This window comes from Symsagittifera roscoffensis, chromosome 1, assembly GCF_963678635.1.
Source record: "Symsagittifera roscoffensis chromosome 1, txSymRosc1.1, whole genome shotgun sequence".
In the NCBI taxonomy this organism is placed as follows: Eukaryota; Metazoa; Xenacoelomorpha; order Acoela; family Convolutidae; genus Symsagittifera; species Symsagittifera roscoffensis.
This window is the reverse complement of record NC_087062.1, coordinates 51862548-51889007: the sequence shown is the minus strand read 5'-3', so window position 1 is coordinate 51889007 and position 26460 is coordinate 51862548. Positions and strand designations below refer to the sequence as shown.

Below are 26460 nucleotides of genomic sequence, written 5' to 3'. Positions count from 1 at the left end.
GTAACTAAGCCGATAAAAGCGAAAACATTTAGGTTGAATGAAACTTTTAAGAGAAACAAAAACAAAGAAAAACAAGGATAGCCGGTTCTGTCCAAGTAGCACAAAGTTTTTATTCCCAAAATTGCGCTAAAAACTACCTTTACTTGAGTAAAACTAAGTTTTCACGGCTTAAATTAAGCTTAATAAGCTACTGCAATTACTAACTACCTTACTAATAAGCTCGAAGTTATACCAAGAAAGCAAAAATTTGAAACCGGTTTTTCTCGACACTGAAAACCTTTTTGAAATTTTTTATGTCGTTCGAATCACGACTGAAAGAGCTTTAATATGATATATCACTCAACCGTGTCCGATGATTAATTGTGGTAACTGATTTTGCGTGGAAAACAAAAAGATGAAAAAAAAACTTAAAACGCCTGAATACAAAGTTCCTCCCCATTTTCAATGGTCGGAACAAAAAACAGTCAGGCTAATAATTTTTATAACGTACAGGAACAGATTAAAAACACTTGCACCAACGACAGAAATTACTGGCCGCAAAAGAAAACTCTTCAATGTAGCACTTAAAACGACAAAACAAAAGCGGACAATTAAAATTACGACTATTCAGTTTTTCCCGGAAAAATTGTGTTAATTCCACAAATATTAAAAAAAAACAAGGACCGACCGGGACTCGAACCCCAAAACTTTGGATACAGAGACAAACACATTCCCTCTAGGCCTGGGACCCAGAGAGAACACGAACCATCACCTCCGCGTGGTGGGTCCCGGGCAACGTATACGTCACTAAATGACCGGAGTCTAGGACCGAGCTCTGTATAAGGCTAATGATCGCGCTCCTTGCCCCGCAACCAAAAGTGATTGAAGATTAACAGTTCAATCCTTCGGGTGGTATATTAAAATTCTTGCATGACGATGCAAGGTTGACGGTAGTTGACCAGCTGCCAGATCGGTCTTGGAAGCCACTGGCATTCATAACTTGGTATGTCCAAAGCAAGCCCTATTTCTGTCTGAACAGACCAGATTGGGCTGACTGTGTTCTAAAGCCAGTCCGGCAGTTTAAAAAACTCATTGTTATCATCCCAATGACCACGGGTTTTTCTGAAATAGCCGCATGAGGGTGACACACAAGGCATGTTAAGCCCTGTGCTAAATGATGTCATTTACAGCGCACTATGCCCGAAAGATGATTTGGACTTGTAAGGTGTGTGGTTAGGCACTTTGACACCCTTTTGAGAGTCAGATCCTGGTGTTTCAGACCCCCTCAGTAAAGGTCTGGAAGACTATACTCTGGTGCAATTGATTGCTTTGTTGCACTTATGAAGCAACTTCGAAATTTCGTACAGATTTGTAAGAAAAGTTGTTTACGGAACGCTAGGAAAGAGAAAAAAGACTGATTGGTTTTTGAAACAACTTCAACTTGCGCACTTCAGAATAAACATCTACCTTTGAAGCTTTTCGAATTTCACTTTTTGATGAAATTAAAACTAGACCAATCTGAAAATTAAATTCCATTTTCACAACTAAAAGTCGATCACTTTATTCGTAAGCTTTACAATTTTGATGTTCGCTAGGGTAGTTTGCTTTACTTTTCGCAAACGAAACTTATATTAAATAAGGAAAACCAGAAGTCAAACCACGAAAAAGTAAAACTGAGCCTGAACAATTCCTAAAAAAAAACTCTCCGACCTATTTAAGAGTCTAAAATACGTTCATCGACTCTCAATTTGTTTTTTTTTCTGCATACGATTTAAAAATAGAAGCCACTTAAATTCATGATTAAGACCCAGAGGCGAAGCTGCATTTCGCTAACAAGCGAAATAACGCAAAAAGTAGCTGCAAAACGGTCAACAAATGAATAAAAAAAACACGAAACAAGATCCCAAAGACAAGATCTTTGATTGAACGTTTACTCTCAGATTTGTCATGGTAGTTTTCGAAAAAAAAGGAAATAATCCAAAAAAATGGTCAAAAATTAGCCATTTAGGTGAGTAGCCGATTTCTCCCTTGATACTACTTTTTTGAAAATCGGTCTCAAGAAAAATTAAAATTCTAACGAAAACTGCAAAAACTTTATAAAAAAAATCATAAAAAACCAAATCCCATACATTTTATAATACCTGTTTTTTTAATCAATTAAGAACTAGTCACTAATAAACCAGATACACAAAAGCTATGGAGCAGAAATTAAATATTTATAAAAATGGAAAGGTGTCACCAAATAATGACTTTTATTTGTGACTTGGGTTGGAAAAAAATGGATAACGTAATATGACATTACGCTCCGCTTGTATAAAAACTAACAGATAATCGGAAAAATATCAATGAGTTCAAGGAAACCAAAAAACATAATTTCTTTAGACATTTTTCAGTTTTCGAGGTTTCTAGAAAAAATTTGATCTTCATCTATCTTTTATAATTGACATTTCTTTTCCATAAACCTGACCCAATTAGGAAAAATTAGGTGAAAAGGTGGCTTCGTAAATTCTGCTCGGGAAAAATTGAGGTCAAATTTTGAAATTAAAAGTAATTCACTTTTATTTGCGCTATTTCAACTATTGCTATTGGACAATGTAAACGTTCATTACTCTTAATAAACCGAAAATCAAACAGTTCGAGAACAAAATTGAGCACAAATTTCAAACTTTTTTCCAGAAAAACAAAATTTACCCGCTAAAACAAAGGACCTCAATAAGTGATAACCTACATTACCTACATTAAGGACTGCCCCTCAATTTTCTCACATTAATACTTTCTGTATGCAAAAAATACCAAAGCAGAACGCAATAAATCGAAAAAAAACTTCGCAGTTCGCAGTTTTGAAAACCTTTACTTTCGAGTTTCAACAATTATTAATATGCCCTCAAAGTTCTCAAAATTTTAAGATTAATTTATATTAACTATTTTTGGATAAATTTAACACAATTTGAGAAAACCAGATGAACATTTTAAAAATCATCTTAACGTATAAACTGCAGTCATCGGCACTTAATCAGGTAGAGTATGAAGCAAGCAGCAAAAACAATAAGCAAAGGAAAATGACGGAAACTCAGGTTCAATAGTTCAATTTGCACCATCGAAAACTATAGTTGACAAAGAGGGCCTTAGTAGAGAGCTCGCCTCAATTGAATACGTCCAACCTGTTTTACAGTGGTTACAATCCGGAGAAAAAGCTTAGACACAGAGGCGAAGAGGAGCTTCGCACCACTTGCGTTACAACACAATCATACAAAAAAAAACAAGTAAAAAAATTGAAAAAGGTTGAAAAAACTAGGCGAACCAAAAATTTCGTATGTCTCGATGACGGACATGTAGATCCCAGCTAAAGATGAAGGTGATTGTTTAATGTTTTTTGACGTTGCTAAACTGATGCGAAAATTTAAATAGCGATTTCGAAAACTGGAAAATTAAGGAGTCACCGCTTCTGCAATAAAAATAGCGCAACCGTTGCTTCATTCGATATAATTTTTAATCTATTTCATAGGGTAGTTTTTAAAAAAATTCAAAAAGTTTCCAAAAAACGGTCAAAGTTCAAAAACTTGACAACCCAAAATCGTTTTTTTTTTCTGCTAAAAGCAGGTAGTGGCCGTTAAATCAGATAAGGTTCCCAAAAGTGAGTTTCTCGATTGATAACTTAACCTAAGAATTTTCGAGAAAAGTAAAAAACTTCCAAAAAACAGTCAAAGTTTCATAACTTTCATTTGTTTGAAGACCAAAAGTTTTTTCAAAAAAACTGAACGTAGCAATATAGAAAGGTAATCTTTCAACAAACTGTTGCGCCGATTAAATCTATGAAAAGTCCAAAAACGGTCAACGAATCAGAAAATTGACATAGCTGAGAATCAGTTTTTTGTTTAAATTCGACCTGAAAATTCGACGCAGAAGAAATTCGATCTGAAAATTCGATTGATCCCAAAAGCCCAGATTTAGCAGGGTAGTTCTCGAGAAAAGTCAAAAAGTTTATAAAGACGATCAAAAAATCAATTCCATAAATTTTTGTGTCAAAAAATTTCAAAATATTCGTGAATGCAAAGCAGCTTTCCGCAACCCGCCCTTTAGATTGAACCTAAACATCTTTCCAATTTTGAGCCCAGGGCAGACGGTCAACCCTTTTAGATGGTACATAATTATCCGTCAGAAAAATATGAAAAAACGTGGAGAAAAAATATACCGAGCTCTAGTCTTCTATTATTCAACATTCTATTAGACAATTGATATACAACCATTTGAATGTGTTGCTTTTAACTCTACTACAAACAGTAACAAGAAACATGCTGAAAATTATAGACCAAATAAAGACTTATATATACCAGTCTTCAAATATATAAACTTAGTCAGCCTGGCTGATGCACTTTCGCTGTAACTTTGAAAATCTAACAGGTCAGAGTATCGTTGACCTCAGCGTCAATAAGTCAAACTATGTCATTTTAATTTCTTCGATCCAGAGAAGGAACAAATTTGAATTCACGCGATTGGTGTACCATCTGCATGCAACAGCAACGATAATGAAGATTGACAATTTCAAACCACAGTGCTCTCAAATAGATCAAACTGTTTCCCTGCAGCCAACTTAAATTAGAAGGGCTTTCACTAATTTAAGCTGTCGCTTACCAGCTTGAATTCTACGCAACATGATAAATTATTTGCATTTTAATGTCTTTCAGAAGTTAGAGTTTTCGATTATATCTGGAATTCGCTGATAGTCATACTCGAATAGCTCCAACTCATTAAATAAGGTTACTTGACCAGAAGCGTCAGCCCAAGCGGAAGTTCAAACGTAAATTTACCCCCAGGTCGCCCATCCGTTCTCAGCTGAGATAAATTTAATTAAATAAATTCTATCAAAATATTTATCTATTTATATAGACTTCAGTTCGACAACTATTTTATTTCCAAATTCTGAACATCTGATTTTATGAAACCACCTTCGACAAAGTCCGCCAACAAACTTCTCTAAAAATGTATAATAATTGTAAATGATCCAGAAGTAGCCACAAATCACCTGATTTAACCAAGAATAATTTTAAGTAGGAGCTTTTTTAAGACAAAAAAAAGCAATTTTTGGAGCCAATGTCAGAGAATGTCTCAGCCCGACTCTAAAACAACGAGAAGCATCTTTTTTTGCCAATTATTGGTTGCAGTTTCCGAACTTTACAACGTCATAACACTTTTCTTAATCTTCTCTGGTAACATTTCTTTCTTCATGATTTGAATTATTGTCAGCCATTTGTTCAAATGTCTTCATGTCATGGCTGACTAAGACTGGCGGCCGGGATTGTGATGATTCACATCTGATGACAAATTATGCTTCGGTGTTTGCCTAGAAGGGAGTGATGTTATATTCTTTGTTTTGTGTTCTTCTCTGAGGTGGGAAAGAGATCAGTCCGAGTAGATGCACTCCTTGGCAAGCTCCACCTGTCCACTCTTGGCCTGTACGAAGAAGTAACAGGTCAACAGAAGGGTAGTTAGTCCATAAGCCACGGCGAAGATCCTGTCCAGTATACGCGACAACAGCTTCCACTCCTCAATCGTGATACACTTTCGCTTCTTCTTCTCGTTCGCCTATTAATACACAACAAAGCATCACTATGCCACTTCAAGCATCTAAACCTATAAATGACCACTGCCATCTTTCTCTCGTCAAATACGGGATCGAGCTCCACTGCAGAATTCAAGCAACATACCTCAAAAACTAACTGCTGTCTAGTAATCACGCAGTGATTAATCCAAAACAGCTTACAGTGAGTGTATTAAATATATAGGAAAACATATATTACCTTAAGGTTTTATTGAAAACATAGCCAACATCAGAAGGTAAGTTTTTTTTATTTCGCTGAAAAATCTAAAAAAAATCCATTTTCGAAACTAGAAGTACCTCAGGTTTTTTCGCGTCTTGAGACTTTGAAAGAAATCGAAAGTCAAACAGCAAAAAATTAAATCTAAACGTGAAAAAATTTCAAAACTTTTCCTGGAAAAAAATTATCACTTATATAGGGTCACTGCGTTCATCGACAAAAAAGCAATAAATTAAGATAGCCAATCGAAGATTTGAAAAGAGTAACGAACGCAAGTAAACCAAAAAACAGTCAATTTGTTGAAAAAATCTTAACTTTCGAAATTCAAAGAAAAAAAACAGATGCCCTTTAGACTCTTTGAATTTCTAGAACGATTTATGATTGGCACTTTTTTGATAATATTGCCAACTTGAGATAACTGGATCAACAGTTAAAGTTTTTATTCCGCTGGAAATCTGAAAAGATAAATTCCACTTTCGAAACTAGAAATTGTTCGTTTTTTCGCGCCATTTCCACGTTCGCATTTGGAGAGTGCTATTTACCTCAATTTCAGCAGATAAAATTCAATTGAGCTTAAAAAGTGCATATACACCTAAGTGCATTCATAAATGCATCAAAATGCATGAATGCACAATCTCTAGTTATTAGAGCATTTTCGGACTTTTTCCGGAAAAAAAAACAAAAAAAATGACCAAGACCTGCATAAAAGTCTTCACTACGTTCAATACTCTTAATAGGCGAAAACAACTATAACACAAAAAAAACAACTATTGATCAGACTACCCGGCAAATGTTTCAATGAACAAGAAAACCGGATAAGATGATTTTTGAATAAAAAAAATGCCAACAATAGATTTCCAAAAACAATACACCGCCTTTAAGCTCTTTCAAATTCAAAAACCTTTAATGATGGTTCTTATTTGAAAAAACTAGCACAATTAGAGATACATGGATCAAAACTTATATTCATGATATCGCTGGGAAACGATAAGAACTGAAATCCACTTTCCGAACAAGAAGTTGTTTTTGTGTAATTTGAATTTTCGCTTTGTAAGAAAAAAATGCCTTCCTTTCAGCAAACGAATCGAACTGGAAACGAAAAAACAGCCAACTAAAAAACAGCCAACAGACAATTGGAAAAAACTCAACTTTCGAACTTCAAACAAAAAAAAGATCCTTGAGCAGCAAACATCCTTGACTTTCTAGTATATTTTTTGTGCAAAGACGTCTTGCAGCCTCCCGGAGACGTTTAAACACACTGTCTTCCATCGAATTAAAAAAAAATTGCTGCCTCTAGCAGTTTAACCCCGAAACAATAGCTCCTACGACTGGACTAGGTGCTGACAAACCCATTGAATATTGCATTTATATGCCAAAAATTCACAAATAAATTGAAAAAAAATAAGATGGTTCAAAAATTTTACACAGAGGCGAAAAGGAGCTTCGCACCACTTCCGATACAATGCAAAAAAGCCACTAAATAAAAAAAACAGAAATACCGAAATCTATCAAAACGACATAAAAACGTATCAAAAACTCACAGTAAGACAAAGTAAGGTGAAATTCAATCAGCAGAAATCTTAACAAGCTGTCAACAAGCCGAAAACACTTGAGAGAAAATCCTTTTCAGACGAAAAAATCCAAAAAAAAACTTGAGAACTAATAAAGTTTTTATTCCACTTCCCTCAATACACACAAGAACTTTTTTCGTCATCAAACGACAAAATATGAGGCCAATAAGATGATATCCATTAGACCGAAACTTATTAACCCGAGAAAAGGAAACAAAAAAAATGAAATTCGAAAAAAAAATTAGAACTAATAAAAAGTTGAAAAAGCCCCATTTCTTTCAAAACATACAAACGCAGACAAATGTTTGCTCATTAAACGACAAAAATGTGGCCAATAAGCGGATTTAAAGTAGGCTGAAACTTCTAAAACCAAGAAAAAGAAAAAAAAACTAAAACGAAACAAGCCTTGAAAACTGAAGAATTAAAAAGCTGTTCAAGTCCCATCTCCTTGATTACATACAAGCACACATTTTTTGATTATTGAGGGACGCAATATGAAGCCAAATTGTTGAAAATATGTAGGCCAAATTTTATTTAACCAAGAAAAAACAAAAGGAAAAAAATTGAAAAATGAAATTGACAAAATACAAGTTGGTAAAATTACAAGCCATCTAAAAAGCAATTTTCGAATACACCGGATTTTCAAAATCAATCAATCTCAAAATATTTTCAACATGTTCAACCTTTTTTATTTCCCTGAGAAGAATGAAAACTAATTTCCATTTTGGACAAACGAAAATAACATAGCTTAAAGAAAGTATAAGTCAAACCACGAAAGAGTAAAACTGAACCAGAAAACAATTTTATGACTACTTTTCGTGAAAAAAAAACAACACGACTTATATAAGTGTCTGAACTACGTTCATCGACTCCTAATAAAAAAATCGAATGGCAAAAAAGCAAATTTGAAATTGATTAAATGGAATTTTAACCATTTTGGAGTAGCGCTTATATCATAAAAATGATCCAATGAAAAAAAAAACAAGTCAATAGGTAATTTTCATTCGGCAGTGAAATCATAAAAACTCAAATACACTTTCGAATATTGAAGTCACTTAAATTTTTATGCTCCATTTGAATTTTTGGCATTCGAGAGCGTAATTTGTCTTCCTTTCAGCAAATGAATTTGAATTGAACTTGTAATTTGAGAGCACAAAATAATGAAAAAAGTAAATCAGCCTTTAACATATGAACATATGCTGTGGCGGATTCGGTTCTTTTCCAGTTCCCCCCCCCCTTTGTTAAATTACAAAAAGAGATGCTCAAAAATTGTTCACACGGCAATTTTCATGTTAGAAATGTTGTGAAAATTTGTTCAGCTGTTCACGCTGACACGTTTTAATGCAGTTTACAACACTAAAGATTGTTTTTAAAAGACTTTCATGTAGTGAATTTCAGAAAAAATGAAAGGGGGGGAAACTGGAAAAGAGCCGCGGATTCGAACCTAAAACCAGGAGATTTGGTCTTGAACGTCCTCGCATCTACGCCACGAGCTCTTGAAAAATTACCAACATGAGCCATCAATAAAGCAGCTACATCTGCTTTTAAATTGCCGATGCCTTGCAGCCAAAAGGAGCGTTAATTTAAAAAGAGACTTGCAGCCAAAAGGATCGCCAATTTAAAACATTAAAATCAAATTTTGGGCTCTTTTCCAGTTTGCCCCCCACCTTTCAAAAAACCGAGTTTTATGTTTGTTTTACGTGTTATTACGGCTAAATGCGTGATGTTACGCTGTAAAGTATGAAGAAAAAATCTATTCACAGTTGTTGATTTGTTCACCACGCCATATTTCATTGCATTATGACAAGGTTAAATAAGCTTTTCAAAGTTGAATTTGAAAGGGCGAGAAACTGGAAAAGAGCCAAATTTTGGAAAAACTGCATGTAATAAATTGGATAGCACAAAGTCAAACTATGTATAAATTATGCGTTTCAAAAAAGTGAGAAATATATCTATTTAGAAAATATATCAAATGCAGCTTTTATATTCGGACTGTTGTTTGAAACATAGCTTTTTTGCTGTTCATTTGATGAATCAAAAACGCTCTAACTGTGTTAACTTATTACGTATCGAATGTTAAAGCACATGATATCAAAAAGTCGTAAAAACGCCACCAAAAACGTGACTAATTTTTGCGACATAGCTTTGAAAAAAAAAGAATACAGGTACTATTACACTACATTAGCTAGTGTAAGGATTGGCACCTATTTCATAAAATTAACCCAATTAAAGAAAACGGGTCAATATTTTTTCCGCTGTGAAATATTAAAAATTCAAACCTAGAAGTAACTCAAATTTTTACGCGCCATTTGAGTTTTCGGTATTCGAGAGCGTAATTTGCCTTTCTCTCAGCAAATGAATTTGAAAATAGAACCGCGAAAAATCAAATCTAAGAATGATAAAAATTTTAGACTAGGTCAGAAAAAAAACAAACATACCACGAATTAAATTTGTTCTCACTCCGTTCATCCACATTTAAACATAGGAATCACTTCAGTAATATTATCAAAGTATGATCACATATATCAAACTTTATATTTTCATTTAAATCCAACATGGTGGCAACATTTTAGATCAAGACCTCTAAGGACGAAACATTTAAATCGATGTCGACCTATTATTGCTTACTCAACAAAGCCCCCTACTAAAAGCGCTCAAGTGCTAACGACAGTTTAGTCATGCAATGGAATTCTTTAATAGAAAGGATCGATCTACGTCAAAGGAGTCAGTTGTAAATGGTCGGCGCGAAATTGCGTCTTCAGCAGTCCAGACAAAGAAAACAACTCAACTGTTGCTGTGCAAACAAACCGAATATTACAACCAAATTGAAGAGCAAACGATAAAATGCTATCAAAACAAGCACAAAAAAAACAAATACAAAAAGCGCGATAAAAAAGACGAATAAATGTCCTACCAGATAAGACTAAAACTGTTGTTTTGTCATTTACCCCAATGAACATTTTCTATGGGATCAGGAAAAGCGAATATCAACTGCTTCTGAGACGATGACAAGATTTCTGAAACGATGACACTTATACTCCTTGATCGGCCGCTTTTTACCAATTCGGCTTTAAGCGGGGCAATACTTTGGTTATAACAAATGAGTTGGCTAAATCAAAACGAAATAAACTTAGTCACAAAGAATCCCATAGCTGTTTAGAAAAATTGGCACTTTTTTCAAAATAGTTTTCGTAAAGTCAGCGCCTTTCAATACACATAGCCAACAGATAGTTGGAGAAAAGTCATGAACGTAAGGAAAGAAAAAAATACTGCTTGGTTTTTGAAATAACTTCAACTTCCGAATTTCGAAGAAAAAAATAAATGACATTTAAAGGAGCTCCTCGAATTTCTTTTTCGATTAAGTTAACCCTATTTGAGAACACTCAACCAGTAGGCAAAATTTTTATTCTGTTGGGAAATCTCAAAAACAAATTCCACTTTCGAAACTAGAAGTCGATCACGTTTTTCGTGAATTTTTCATTTTTGCTGTTCGATAGTCGAGTTTGCCTTCTATCAACAAAGGAAATGAAGTGAACATTTAAAAGGCATCAAAAATCAAACAGCAAAAAATCAGATTTTAGTGTGAACAATTTTTAAGACTAAAACCAAGAAAAAGAAAAAAAAACTAAAACGAAACAAGCCTTGAAAACTGAAGAATTAAAAAGCTGTTCAAGTCCCATCTCCTTGATTACATACAAGCACACATTTTTTGATTATTGAGGGACGCAATATGAAGCCAAATTGTTGAAAATATGTAGGCCAAATTTTATTTAACCAAGAAAAAACAAAAGGAAAAAAATTGAAAAATGAAATTGACAAAATACAAGTTGGTAAAATTACAAGCCATCTAAAAAGCAATTTTCGAATACACCGGATTTTCAAAATCAATCAATCTCAAAATATTTTCAACATGTTCAACCTTCTTTATTTCCCTGAGAAGAATGAAAACTAATTTCCACTTTGGACAAACGAAAATAACATAGCTTAAAGAAAGTATAAGTCAAACCACGAAAGAGTAAAACTGAACCAGAAAACAATTTTATGACTACTTTTCGTGAAAAAAAAACAACACGACTTATATAAGTGTCTGAACTACGTTCATCGACTCCTAATAAAAAAATCGAATGGCGAAAAAGCAAATTTGAAATTGATTAAATGGAATTTTAACCATTTTGGAGTAGCGCTTATATCATAAAAATGATCCAATGAAAAAAAAACAAGTCAATAGGTAATTTTCATTCGGCAGTGAAATCATAAAAACTCAAATACACTTTCGAATATTGAAGTCACTTAAATTTTTATGCTCCATTTGAATTTTTGGCATTCGAGAGCGTAATTTGTCTTCCTTTCAGCAAATGAATTTGAATTGAACTTGTAATTTGAGAGCACAAAATAATGAAAAAAGTAAATCAGCCTTTAACATATGAACATATGCTGTGGCGGATTCGGCTCTTTTCCAGTTTCCCCCCCCCCCTTTGTTAAATTACAAAAAGAGATGCTCAAAAATTGTTCACACGGCAATTTTCATGTTAGAAATGTTGTGAAAATTTGTTCAGCTGTTCACGCTGATACGTTTTAATGCAGTTTACAACACTAAAGATTGTTTTTAAAAGACTTTCATGTAGTGAATTTCAGAAAAAATGAAAGGGGGGGGGGGAAACTGGAAAAGAGCCGCGGATTCGAACCTAAAACCAGGAGATTTGGTCTTGAACGTCCTCGCATCTACGCCACGAGCTCTTGAAAAATTACCAACATGAGCCATCAATAAAGCAGCTACATCTGCTTTTAAATTGCCGATGCCTTGCAGCCAAAAGGAGCGTTAATTTAAAAAGAGACTTGCAGCCAAAAGGATCGCCAATTTAAAACATTAAAATCAAATTTTGGGCTCTTTTCCAGTTTGCCCCCCACCTTTCAAAAAACCGAGTTTTATGTTTGTTTTACGTGTTATTACGGCTAAATGCGTGATGTTACGCTGTAAAGTATGAAGAAAAAATCTATTCACAGTTGTTGATTTGTTCACCACGCCATATTTCATTGCATTATGACAAGGTTAAATAAGCTTTTCAAAGTTGAATTTGAAAGGGGGAGAAACTGGAAAAGAGCCAAATTTTGGAAAAACTGCATGTAATAAATTGGATAGCACAAAGTCAAACTATGTATAAATTATGCGTTTCAAAAAAGTGAGAAATATATCTATTTAGAAAATATATCAAATGCAGCTTTTATATTCGGACTGTTGTTTGAAACATAGCTTTTTTGCTGTTCATTTGATGAATCAAAAACGCTCTAACTGTGTTAACTTATTACGTATCGAATGTTAAAGCACATGATATCAAAAAGTCGTAAAAACGCCACCAAAAACGTGACTAATTTTTGCGACATAGCTTTGAAAAAAAAGAATACAGGTACTATTACACTACATTAGCTAGTGTAAGGATTGGCACCTATTTCATAAAATTAACCCAATTAAAGAAAACGGGTCAATATTTTTTCCGCTGTGAAATATTAAAAATTCAAACCTAGAAGTAACTCAAATTTTTACGCGCCATTTGAGTTTTCGGTATTCGAGAGCGTAATTTGCCTTTCTCTCAGCAAATGAATTTGAAAATAGAACCGCGAAAAATCAAATCTAAGAATGATAAAAATTTTAGACTAGGTCAGAAAAAAAACAAACATACCACGAATTAAATTTGTTCTCACTCCGTTCATCCACATTTAAACATAGGAGTCACTTCAGTAATATTATCAAAGTATGATCACATATATCAAACTTTATATTTTCATTTAAATCCAACATGGTGGCAACATTTTAGATCAAGACCTCTAAGGACGAAACATTTAAATCGATGTCGACCTATTATTGCTTACTCAACAAAGCCCCCTACTAAAAGCGCTCAAGTGCTAACGACAGTTTAGTCATGCAATGGAATTCTTTAATAGAAAGGATCGATCTACGTCAAAGGAGTCAGTTGTAAATGGTCGGCGCGAAATTGCGTCTTCAGCAGTCCAGACAAAGAAAACAACTCAACTGTTGCTGTGCAAACAAACCGAATATTACAACCAAATTGAAGAGCAAACGATAAAATGCTATCAAAACAAGCACAAAAAAAACAAATACAAAAAGCGCGATAAAAAAGACGAATAAATGTCCTACCAGATAAGACTAAAACTGTTGTTTTGTCATTTACCCCAATGAACATTTTCTATGGGATCAGGAAAAGCGAATATCAACTGCTTCTGAGACGATGACAAGATTTCTGAAACGATGACACTTATACTCCTTGATCGGCCGCTTTTTACCAATTCGGCTTTAAGCGGGGCAATACTTTGGTTATAACAAATGAGTTAGCTAAATCAAAACGAAATAAACTTAGTCACAAAGAATCCCATAGCTGTTTAGAAAAATTGGCACTTTTTTCAAAATAGTTTTCGTAAAGTCAGCGCCTTTCAATACACATAGCCAACAGATAGTTGGAGAAAAGTCATGAACGTAAGGAAAGAAAAAAATACTGCTTGGTTTTTGAAATAACTTCAACTTCCGAATTTCGAAGAAAAAAATAAATGACATTTAAAGGAGCTCCTCGAATTTCTTTTTCGATTAAGTTAACCCTATTTGAGAACACTCAACCAGTAGGCAAAATTTTTATTCTGTTGGGAAATCTCAAAAACAAATTCCACTTTCGAAACTAGAAGTCGATCACGTTTTTCGTGAATTTTTCATTTTTGCTGTTCGATAGTCGAGTTTGCCTTCTATCAACAAAGGAAATGAAGTGAACATTTAAAAGGCATCAAAAATCAAACAGCAAAAAATCAGATTTTAGTGTGAACAATTTTTAAGACTATTAACATCGCCAAGACCTATATAAGAGTATTCACTACGTTCATGTCTTATAATAATAATAGTTTTCAAGATTACAAAAAAGAAATACAAAACTTTGTACTTTTTTTACCTGTCATTAGACCGTCACTAGAGACGTCCATCATTTTATACAGAGACAACGCGGAGTTTCGCATCACTAGCGACACAAAGCCATCGCAGCATTGTAGGCTAGCGAACAGAAAACGAAACAACAAAAAAATCGAAAAAAAACTTGAAAATAGAAATAAATTAAGAAAAACCAGAACCACCTGTATAAATTTTTTTAAGTGTTTACCAAGCAGCCACCAAGCCGACAAAATTGGGTAGGTGCCCATTGAGCCGAAAACAAAAAAATATCATAAGAAATTGATGCCATAAAAAACTGAGCAATAAAGTTGCTCAGATTTGAAAAATTGCAAAACAAAATGAATTTTTTAAACAAAAATCAAGGATAAGGTAACTAAACTGATAATACAAAGCCGAAACCATTTGAGTCGAATAAAGCTTTGAGCGAAAAAACAAGACAACAAATGAAAATCTACATCATCAGGGCTATTTATTTTACAAATTACAGGAGAAAATGAACAATTTTTGCATGTACGACAAAAATTGCTGACAGCACAAAAAATCCCGATGTGCCAGCTAAGCCGACAAAACATCAGCAGACAAACGAAATTCAGACAAAAAAAATTCCAATTTCATACATACTGATATAAACAAGGTCCTGCCGGGACTCGAACCCCAGATACCTTAGGGTACAAACGCAACCACAATACCTCTAGGCCAAGTGGGAAGGAGCCTCGAAGTTGCTAAGATTCACTAAAAAAGCAACTTCGCAATTTGGTACAGATTTGTAAAAAAAAGTGTTTACGGGAAAAAAGTTTTGTTCCCGATTACAAGACACTTACTTGCTCTCGCAAGTGTAACACAGAGGCGAAGCTGCACTTCGGGAATTACTCTACAACACGAAACTTCGGAACTGTAATTACCTTTGCAACAGTCTCCAGGTAATGCTCTATTTTCACCAGGGATCGCTTCAAGTCATCAAAAGACGAAACCAGACCACTAAATGCACACGGAAGTCTTCCCGTGACATCGTCGCAATGGTTCGTGTCGTCCAGAATAGTTACCGGGGAAACTGATCGCGATCTCTCAGTAAAAGATGATCTGCGTTGGCTCTTTGTGCCAGCTATGCCAAACCGTGCCCTCGTGTGATGAGAGACGACGTTTAGCTCCTGCTCCACACTTCCGGAAGACACACTCCCGTCCTGTTGTGGCAGCACAAGGAAACTTGAAGTTACATTTGCGATCTCAATCTGATTTTCTGCTCCATCGAGAAAGGGAGCAGTACTGTGGGCGTTTTTGCTATTACTCGAAGAAATGTACATTGCCGAAGATGAATGATTGCATGAGTTTGTGAGCTTATTCTGTTTCGGTGGCTGGTGATTACTCTCAGGTGTTTGTGGGTCCACATGCGATATCATGTCGTGACTTGCGGATCCTGACCGTTTGTCGGGCGATGAGGTATATGGGTTGGATCTTGTTGTCGGATACTTGTTTTCGCTGTAGAAAGATGTTGAGTTCAATTGCAAAAGCGGGTCGAAATGATTGGTAGTGGAAGATACCTTCGAGTTTCTCAAAACAGTGGCCGAGTTCTTAGCTCGCGCTCCTCCGCCACTGAAAGAAGGCACCCTGCCATTGTTCTTCCGTTGCATTCCAGTTTTGCTGTTGGTCTGGCTCTTATGGTTTTTCCAGGTCTGTGTCAAATTGATGTTGATTGGCGTCTTTCTCTTGCTGCCAGCGGGTAATACGCTGGATGCAGGTGGAACACACGAAGACCACAGTTTGAGACATTGCATGCCGACTAGGGGTCCCAATACTTCGAAGAAAACTTTTTTGATTGGCTTCGGCAGGGGCTTGATGAAGTACTGATCTCCAAAGTAGTGCACTGAGAGAATGCACGTGGTCAGCACTATGGATACTGCCACAAGGAAGATACACGTCAGGTAGTACTGTCCTGAAACAGACGTTCGTTTTGAATAATTTTTGTTCAACTGTACAACCAAGCTCCGATCTAGAATTTTGTCGAGGGAGAAGCGGATTTGCTTTTAGTTCGAGCAAACTGATTTTCAGGGCAAGTTTAAAACAAAACACAAAAACAATGGGTCGACTTAAAATATTGTGTTAAGTAAGTAACAAATGAGGACCCTTTGAACTGTCAGTGGTTCGCATACCTGATGTATAAAAAAAAATGAAGAAATGAAGAAAAGACAACAGAAATGCTGCTTTCGAGTGTTAGTTGGATGTGACTTGCCTATGATGGGGAATGATTCTGAGCTGGCTGGCACGTAGCTGGTTATGACGACCAGATTAACACACAGAGACAGGAACACCGTGATTGAGAAGCCTATTTTCTCCCCACTCTCATTCGGCAGCAAGAACGCCACGATGCTGAAACAAAGCAAGAACAATTAAAATTACAGGCAAGACATTGAAACAAAATAAATATTCGTCAATATCATTGCTCTTGCCAAGTCACTAACTGTCTCGGTGACAAGAAAAATCGGTCTGAAGTTTCGACTTTCAGATTAAATCAGACGAAATTTGCTGAAACGATGCCCTCGTTAATTTAATTTTACAAGTTCATCATCGTTTTAGCTACTATTATTATTGCAATTTTTCACCAAAATCAGCCACTCTTAACTTAAAAACTAGCGTTTAACGCACCTCCGGTGCTTCGAAACTTTTCGACAACTTATGAAAAACCGCATATATAGGAAACAACATCTGCAAACTTTTAGTGTACTCTGACTGCACCCAATTACAGGGTTGGTAATTTCGAACTTTTTAATTTTTTTAAATTCCCATTTTAAAAGCGTCATCTCGAAAACTTAATGGGGCCTCTGGGGAAAATTGGAGGCCAGATTTGCAACCAATGAGAGTCCCTGAGAGCACCCTACTATAGGGTTAGGAGCACCCTACTATAGGGTTAGGAATTCAACAGTCGCGTTTAGCAGTCGCAAGTGGCAAGATTTGCAACTCTTTAGAGTAACCTGACAACACCGAAATATTGCGTTAGGAATTTCAAATTTAAATAATTAATTTTAAATTTCTGAAAAATTTGAAAAAATCACAAGAAACGTCACATCTCGATACTACAAAGAATTGAGCAATCATACTTGGAGGAAAGATTCGCGTTCCTTGAGAGTACTCTGACAGCACCTAACTACAGTGTTGGGAATTTCATATTTTAAAAAAATAATTTAAGTTTTCTGAAAAATTTAAAAAAAAATCACAAAAAACGTCATATCTCGAAAACTACAAAGAATTCAGCGGTCATACTTGGAGGCAAGATTGATAATCTTTGAGAGTACTCTGACAGGGCTTAACTACAGGGTTGGGAATTTCAGATTTTTAAAACATCATAATAATTTAAGTTTTCAGAAAATTTTTAAAAACACAAAAAACGTCATATGTCAAAAACTACAAAGAATTGAGCAGTCAAATTTGCAGGCAAGATTCGCAATCCTTGATACTACTCTGACCGCACCTAACTACAGGGTTGGGAATTTCAGATTTTAAAAAAATAAAAATAATTTAAGTTTTCTGAAAAATTTTGAAAAAAATCACAAAAAAACGTCATATCTCGAAAACTACAAAGAATTCAGCGGTCATACTTGGAGGCAAGATTCATAATCTTTGAGAGTACTCTGACAGGGCTTAACTACAGGGTTGGGAATTTCAGATTTTTAAAACATCATAATAATTTAAGTTTTCAGAAAATTTTTAAAAACACAAAAAACGTCATATCTCGAAAACTACAAAGAATTGAGCAGTCAAATTTGCAGGCAAGATTCGCAATCCTTGATAGTACTCTGACAGTACCCAACTACAGGGTTGGGAATTTCAGATTTTTAAAAAATCATAATAATTTAAGTTTTCTGAAAATTTTTGAAAAAATCACAAAAAACGTCATATCTCGAAAACTACAAGGATTTGAGCAGTCACATTTGGAGGCAAGATTCGCAATCTTTGATAGTACTCTAAAAGTACCCAACTACAGGGTTGGGAACTTCAAGTTTTGTAAATTATTTTATTTGAAAATTTCTGAAAATTTTTGAAAAAATCTCAAAAATCGTCTTATCTCGTTAACTAAAATGATTCGAGCATTCAAAATTGGAGGCCAAACTTGCCACCCCTAATACGATATTGGGCTGCTTAATTTAATCTTGGTAAAATAACTACTAAAATCAAATCGGAAAATCGAAAAAAAAAATTCTTAACCATTGCAATATACGATATAGCTTAAACATGCAAAAATAATACGTTGAAAAAGCTTAAACATGGTGACATAGTGAAGCCCGCATTTAAATATATAATAGATAATAGATTAACACTAAGTTATTTCAAACATGTACCATTTTCTTGCATTTTCACCCAATTCCACCGTCCTTTGTAGGAAAAGAGTGAATTTGTACAACTAAAATTTAAACTACATTTTTAATTCTAATTTTTATGATTTTTTTTCGAACTTTTATACTTAAGCCGGTTTGTTCCGAAAATTTTGTGCAACTTGCAAACCGCTATCCTTGTTGTTCCCTCCACTCTCAAAGAGCGGAAAAAACGCTGGAGTAGAGCTCGTTTTTTTTAATTTTCCAGCACATTTTGACTAACAAGGGAAGCTCGTAGGTGGGTCTAGTGTAGTATCATATTGAAGACCTATTGGTCGTGACTTGGAATCTCAAAAAAAAAATCAAAAAAGCTGTCTCAGTGTCGAGGAAAATTTGTCTGAAGATCTTTGATTTAAGGCTGAGCTGAAAAAATTTGCTGAGAGGCTGACATCATCAAATTAACTCTTCTACAAATTGATCATTTTTTAAGCTATTAGGGCAATTTTCCATTTTATTCAGCCACTCTTTACCAAGAAAAATAACAGTAAGATAGAAAAAAATACTCTTTACGAATTTTTAATATTTTTTAATAATTTACTTTGGTCGGAACATTCTGTGCATCTTCGACATCAACCGGCTATCCTTGTTTAATTTAGAGCTTCCCAACAGTAAAACATCAGACTGCCTCTTCAACGCCGTCTGGAGAAGGCTCGAAAAACATTGCCAACAAATTGTTGGAAAAGAGTCAATGAACGCAAGTAAACCAAAAAAAACCCGAAACATTATTTGAAAAAAAATCGCATTTATCGAATTTCAAAGAAAAAATATAAGCTCTTAAAGCTCTTTGAATTTTTAGAACAATTTATGATTGACACTTTTATGATTAATTTAACTCAATTTCAGAAAACCGGATCAATAGGTCAACTTTTTTATTCCGCTGGGAAATATGAAAAAATCCATTTTCGAAACTAGAAATATATCAGGTTTTTTCGTGCTTCTGTTTTACGCAGGAAATGAACTAACCTTAAAAGAAATCAAAATACAAACCGCAAAAAAAAATCAAATTTGAGCCTAAATTTTCAGATCTTCCTGAAAAAAATTATCACGACGTATAGAAGAGTCTGAACTACGATCATGGACCTTAAATTTCAGTTCGTAAATAAATTCAATTCTTTGAAAAAGTCTAAATTCTAAAATTTCATTTCTCAAAATCTATTGAGTGCTTTGTGGGTGCATGCATTAAAAATAGGTTCAAAAGCTGAGGTTCAAGCAGCTCTAGCTTTGAAACTCGAACACTTGTAACTTGATTTGAACCACAGAATCACTGGCTAAAGCAAAATAAATGATACCACTAATGGGCTCTCATCCAGCAGACGATACAACTCGCATTTTGAAAAACTGAATTTTGTATTTTAAGCTCATTTACAAACCGCAAAATTAAATAGATTCTGTTTATTCAGACCAAGAAATTCAAAGCGAGAAATAGCCTCTGCATATTTGAGCACCAATTTCTCCGCTATTTCTCACTTTGAATAAAGATTGCTATCATCTATTCCTTTATCAAAAGATTAAATCAGGAGGGCCTCAGAAAATGTACAACAATGATAAATTTTTACTCTGGATAGGGGCGTTGATTCAGAATAATCAATGCAGGCTAAGCTAATCACGAAAAAACATCAGATAGACAAAAAACAGCTGCATGTGATCTCTACTTTTAATCAAGGAAAAAAATCATTTGCAAAATATTCGCTCTTGATTATACTCAACTTTCCATAAAAAAACATGAAAAAGAAGGATCGGATGAATGATTATGGAAATACGCGAGCAAAAGACCAATTAACTTGAACATATTTGCCTTAAAAATGAGAGAAGTGCCTCTTTATGGTGAGATTATAAAATTTGTGGACCATCTTAAAAGGCCATCATGCAACAATCTGGCTGCTAAAACTGTCCGGCTCTCACTAAAACATGTTCGGTCGCAATTCAATTTCCTCTTCTTTTTCAGGATAAAAAACTATATTATTCTAGCTCATCCAAAATTGAAGGCGTTCCCACAAAAAGAAGATACAATAACACTATCAAATAAAAACTCATGTGCAATTGGCACCTTCAGGGAGCTCCTGAATTCGATGAAAATAATTCCACTTGATGGGTTGATACGGAGACTAACTTTAAGCCATTTGCGAACACGTGACACCTTTTCATTTCACGGCTGAGCTGGATTTATCACGGATTAGATGTCACAATAAATGGATCTGCATGCATTAGATGGCAGGACAATCTGGAAGTCAATTCGAATTAGGCTCAGTTAATTGAATATTTCAGAGGTGGGTGAAGACTGCATAAGCAATTGAAACACCCCGAGGAGAACAAATCTCATTATAGGCAATATTGATCGATCCTTTTTTAACGGGTCAGATAATTTACGCAAATTACTTCCAGCCATTTCCGTCAACCTCTGATTTCTCTAGATGCAAATAAAAAACATTTAACATGCAGCTTCACCAATTTTCTTCCCAAAACTATAAATACCGTTTCAATCCCTCCTCTCCCAACAAAAAATCTTCGAGAGTTGAGTGATATATCATATTCAAACCCTTACAGTCGTGATTAGTGTCGAGAAAAACCGGTTGAAATTTTTGGTTTTTACCTTGAGTCGAGCGAACAAAGCGAGCGAGAGGCCTTACAAAAGCTTATCTAAATTGCTTAAAAGCTTCTTTTAAAACAAAAAAATTTAAATTTACTCGAGAACGTTAGTTTTTTTGAGTATTTTAGCGCCTTTTTGGAATCAAAAATTCAAAAAACTGCAAAATTTGAACACAGAGGCGAAGCTGAGTTTCGCACCACTTGCGGTACAACACAACAAAAAATCGAAAATGTCGAAAAAAATGGATCAGATCTAAGGCTAGTTTTCAAACAAAAACATGCCAAGACAACAAAATGTGAATTTAGTATCGGAAGATAATTTCCCAAGCGGTAACAAATAACTTGGCAGAGACAACTAAGCCAATAAAGTATAGCCCAAAACCTAAGAAACCCAAAAAAAAGAATAATAATTGATAAAAAGTAATTAAAAAGTTATTCAGCCCCTCGCCCTCAAAACACAGACACGCACACGAACACTTTTTTCGCACGTTGAAGGACGCAATATAAGGCCAATATAATATAGGCCGAAACCTTTCAAGTCGAAAAAAGAAACAAACACAAAAAGGCGACAAAAAGTTGTCAAGAAAAGTTTGAATTATAATTTCTATTATGATGTTTAGCATTTTGTTCGATCCACAGACGAGCATAAAAATTGTTTCAATTGAAATGACTAGAAACTAGCTCACTAAGCCGATAAAACTGAGGCCGAAATTTTTATTTAAAAAAAAACAAAAAAATATTTATGATGTCAAGGTTTAAAAAATACAACGAAACATCAGAGGTGAAACAGAGCATTAAAAGCACTATATTATTATAACTAAAAATCAAAAAAGCGATTTAGTTGAATGGCAAAAACAAAACGGAAACTAAGCCGACACAATGTAAACCGAAAACGGCGAAGTCGAAAATTCAAAAAAAAAATACCAAAGAAATATCATGTAAACATTATTATGCAAAATAGCGAATTTATTGGAGTAACACTCTTAAGGATAAACAGTGAGAGTAAGAGACCAATGAGCGCAAATATTCGACGCACATACAGCATGCATGGCGTCTACTGCATGCAGCTGAAATCTGTTGGCAAAGTTGTTTACGGGAAAAAAAGTCAAGTGCCCGATTGCAATACCTTTGCTATCGCAAGTTTAAAAAGTTTTGACTGCCTTACGAGGCCAAACTAAGCACTGGATAGGCGCACAAGTTTGCGTCTGAATGTTCCTGGATTCCAGAGACAAGTCTTTAAACATTTTGAAATTTAGTCGGAACGATAAAAAATGAAAGAATTAAGGACGAACAAAGTGAGCGTCCTGGTTGCGGAATCCGCTAACATTTCCCAAAAAGCACAGTTTGGCCTCACTGTGTGTTTTTTGTTTGTTTTTCGAGTCATTTTTTTTTCAACAAAATTTGTTTTTCAATTTGCTTATTTTACTATGACTATGCCTAATCTTTAGTTTTTCGCTCAGATTCTTTGATCAGACCACAGGACACAAATTTCAAAACAACACTAATTTGAAAAAACTGTTTTTTTTTATTTTGTTAAGACTTTGGTCGGAACATTGTGCTACTTGCACAGTAACCGGCCTGCCTTGCTTTCTTTTAAGCATTAAATAATTTAATTACCTTACTCAGAAAACTTCGAGGTTGACCAGCAGAGAATATCATCTATGCATTTCGTCTATCGCCAGCAATATTGTACAGATCGTTGTGCATATTCATAAATATATTCGAACATATATTTAATTACTTTCATTTCTGCATTTTTATGACCATCCATTGGCGAAATAAATCATTTCTTTCTTTCCAAAAACCGATTATTCAGGCACGCGTATTTAAGATTATCATAAAGGATGAATTCTATAGTTTGACTTTCATAGGTTTATAGGATCCTAAAAAGTTGACTTTCCTATTTGAGAAATTATTAAAAGAATTTTAAAAAATGTAATTGAGCCGAAGGTTAAGAAAATTTTTTTAAATAAAACAAGCTCAGCAAAATATTTCTTTTACATTAGACATTTCGCTGTCTTTGAAAAAAATCAGGTTCTTGAAAGGGATGCCTTTTTGGGGCAGAATGACCGTCTCGGAATTCTTAAAGAGAGCATGCTTCGTGCAAAATCAATCCTTGAATTCACCTATCAGTTGCTGACTGTTTTTATACATTTTGCCCATCTTTACAAATTTTATCCAAAAAACAATCTTGAGCAAGCTCCTTGTATCTACAGCACCGATTGGGAAAGTTTTGCTGCTAATAAATTCAATAGATTCAATGGACTGAACTACTTGCATATTTCATATTGGCTTTCCACTAAAAACGCCGCAAGCATCTTAAATAATGCAAAACAAACTGACGCGAAACAAATCACTGGCCCAGGATTTGGCCCCAAGTGAAAGAAGGGTAGAGTGAATAAAGAGGCAGCGAGGAAGTGAAATGGATACCATATTAACCAATGCTACTCCCTCGAGACTCATGGAGGCAATTTTGATCTTCTAATTTAGCAGAAGGTTACTTAATGACTGAACTGTTTTGATAGCTACAAATTCGACCGACAGTACTCTAATAGGGGCACTTTCATTCTCATGGCGCTCTTAGATCAAACAAAACTATAAACTAGTTTGTTCATTCTGGAATCCTACTGCAGACTCCTTCTACTCATGTGAGAAGATACTGAACAAAACATTGCCAGCTAGAGCGAATTAACCATGCTCAAAGAGTAATTACTTCAGCACTGTCGCTCTCGTAAAAAATCCTTTCAGTTCCACCCCCGCGAGTACAATAGCCTCACTTGTTTATTCAGGAGAGACAAAAATGCTGCTCAGAAAAAGAAGAGGCATACATTCAGCAAAATTAGTCTAATCTTCGCCATTCAGCAGAGGTTTAAATATCAAAACAAACAAGATTGAACTCCCGAGGATCCAGTAGTTAAAACTGAAAAACCAATTGGCCTAGCTACTTTACCCATTTTGCCCATATCACTAAAAATAACTATCGAATTCAGATACGATTTCTAATCTGAAGCGGTAGCCGTTTCGGTAACGCCAGTTCTTGGCAGTTTTTTTGAGAGTTTTGACGCACTCCCCCTCAAAGTTAGTATATCCTGGGTGCTTCTGGAGGGATAAAGTTTTCTCCGCAGAAAATCAATTCTGGTAGCCAAATTTCTCCAAAGAGCACTTTTAAATGGACCCCAAAAAACGTTTTGAGCACTTTTAAAAAATTGCGTTTTTTCGGCGCGCGCTCCTACGATAATACTAAGTTTGAGAAGGGAGCGCGCGCCAAAAAAACGCAATTATTTGGTCAAATTTTTTTTCAAAAAAAATTGTTTTAAGTTCAAGGTTTTCGAGTCAGGCTTTTTGCACATGCGAAAAACTACCAAAATCGAATCTACCAGAACTACCTAAAGAGGTTTCAATCTTCAATGAAACCTCTTTTCTACCAAGACTTTTACCAGTTCAAAGACTTTCACACTTCAGTCGGAGCGTGAAAACACTGGGATTGCATGCTTGAAAAAACTGGGATTGGAGCCAATATATGACAAAATGTTTACAATGAATACAACTAATCCCAAAGACCATCCCATTTAATATAGTGAACGGGGAAATTATTTCTAAGTCACAGTCAAACTTAAAGGGGAAAACATGATTTACTGTTCATCGTTCATTCAAAAGCACCGCCGGTTTCCTTGCTCAGTTGCACACATCTGTGCTTCAATTACTAAAGCTTTATTTCTAAGCTTCAATAAGCAGCACTTAGTCCCGTTTTTATTGAAAAATTAAGAATGGAGACTTACCAAACATATAACCGAAAAACGAGAGCAACAGAAACATTAAGTGTCGCTAAGCGAATAAAAATTCAATTCACGTATTTATACATCATCAGAGTGTGAAATCTCCCTTTGATGGTTTTTTTTTCTAAGTCATTTCAGTAAGCATGACCGGTTATACCCAGACTAGATTAAAAGAGCAAATCGCTTCGAGCATGAAGTTGCAGTTTGATGGTTTGAGGTGCGACCAAAACTTAGGTTGCAATCTGTGTTAAACTGTTCAACACATATGCGTACCGGAACTCCGCGTCATTTGCGCTGTTAAAACAATTTTGATAGCCAGCTTTGATGAAAACGAAGTATAACTCCAATGATTCGAGTTTCAAGTAATTATGCTTTTTAAACTGAAGAAAACTAAATCACTAAACAAGTTTTTGAAAAACAAAATTCTTTTATGAATTGAAATCATTAAAGTTTTATGCGTCATCTGAACACTTTAACAAGAGAACAAACGTTGCAGTTTATATATATACTGGGAACCCTCCTACCGCAACGTAAGCGGATTCAAACCCCCGACCTTTGTGTTAAAGGCAGCACGTCTTACCCACTCGCCCACGGCTGCTCTGAGAAAAAAAACACGATCTTAATTAGTGGCTTCACGTCGCTAATTGCCATTTGAACCAAGATTTTGGGCACAAGGGGCTTATAATACAGGATAAAAAACAGAAACTACCTTGAAAAATTAAATTTAACATACCGGGCGATTGAGCGCGCTGCCTGCCGCAATAAACCTGGCTTTTTGGATAAAGTATGCCAAATTGAATGTGCTTTCTTTAAGAATATATACGACTCGTGCTATTTACATAATGAGACAGAAACAATTTTGTCCAAACATTGTGCAAAAAAAGTACCGCCCGCCGTTTCTAAATCCGCTGCTGATTAAGAGCTTACATTAATTTCCTTCAACTTTTCGAATCTTATATGAAATTCTAATAATATAAAGCCATTTAAATTTTTTGAAATCACACTTTTTGACCAAGCTCAAACAAATTGGAAAAGCTGGATCAAAGTAATTTTAAAATCTTATCATTGGGAAAACTGGAAATTAGATCGATTTTCAAAAACATAAATCAGCAGAAATTTTTAACCATTTGCACTTTTAAAATTGGGGAGGGCAAATCTACTTCTTTTTAGCATAGCATAGAGAGGTGAGGTGTTCAGTTTGAGATCATCAGCTCGTATAAACGATCGAACGCAATGGTAAGGATAGTGCATGATGGCAAGCTCTAACTTGATCTTTAGGTTCATGTCTACCACAGCCAGACCAATTTTGGCAGCAATAATGGCACCACGTAAAAATGAAAAAAACAGCTTCGCTTATAAAAATAACTCAGCCTGGAAAGAGGTGAATAATTCAAACGAACTTGGCCTAGACAGGCCTGATAG

At 35.0% G+C, this 26460-nt stretch overlaps 2 protein-coding genes across 6 annotated transcripts in view; both read right to left on the bottom strand.

The window, feature by feature from the left end:
- Positions 1–26460, bottom strand: part of LOC134845429 (dynein regulatory complex subunit 2-like) — a 442061-nt gene that overhangs the window by 12177 nt on the left and 403424 nt on the right. The window lies entirely within an intron of this gene.
- Positions 4806–26460, bottom strand: part of LOC134845393 (neuronal acetylcholine receptor subunit alpha-9-like) — a 34626-nt gene continuing 12971 nt past the window's right edge. For all 3 annotated transcript variants that reach the window (XM_063862319.1, XM_063862317.1, XM_063862320.1), the window contains 3 exons: positions 16540–16676; positions 15215–16242; positions 4806–5562 (listed from right to left, as the gene is read on the bottom strand). In XM_063862319.1, the coding sequence (XP_063718389.1) occupies positions 5380–5562; positions 15215–16242; positions 16540–16676 (1348 nt within the window). In that variant the 3' untranslated portion in view covers positions 4806–5379. The remainder of the gene's footprint in view (positions 5563–15214; positions 16243–16539; positions 16677–26460) is intronic.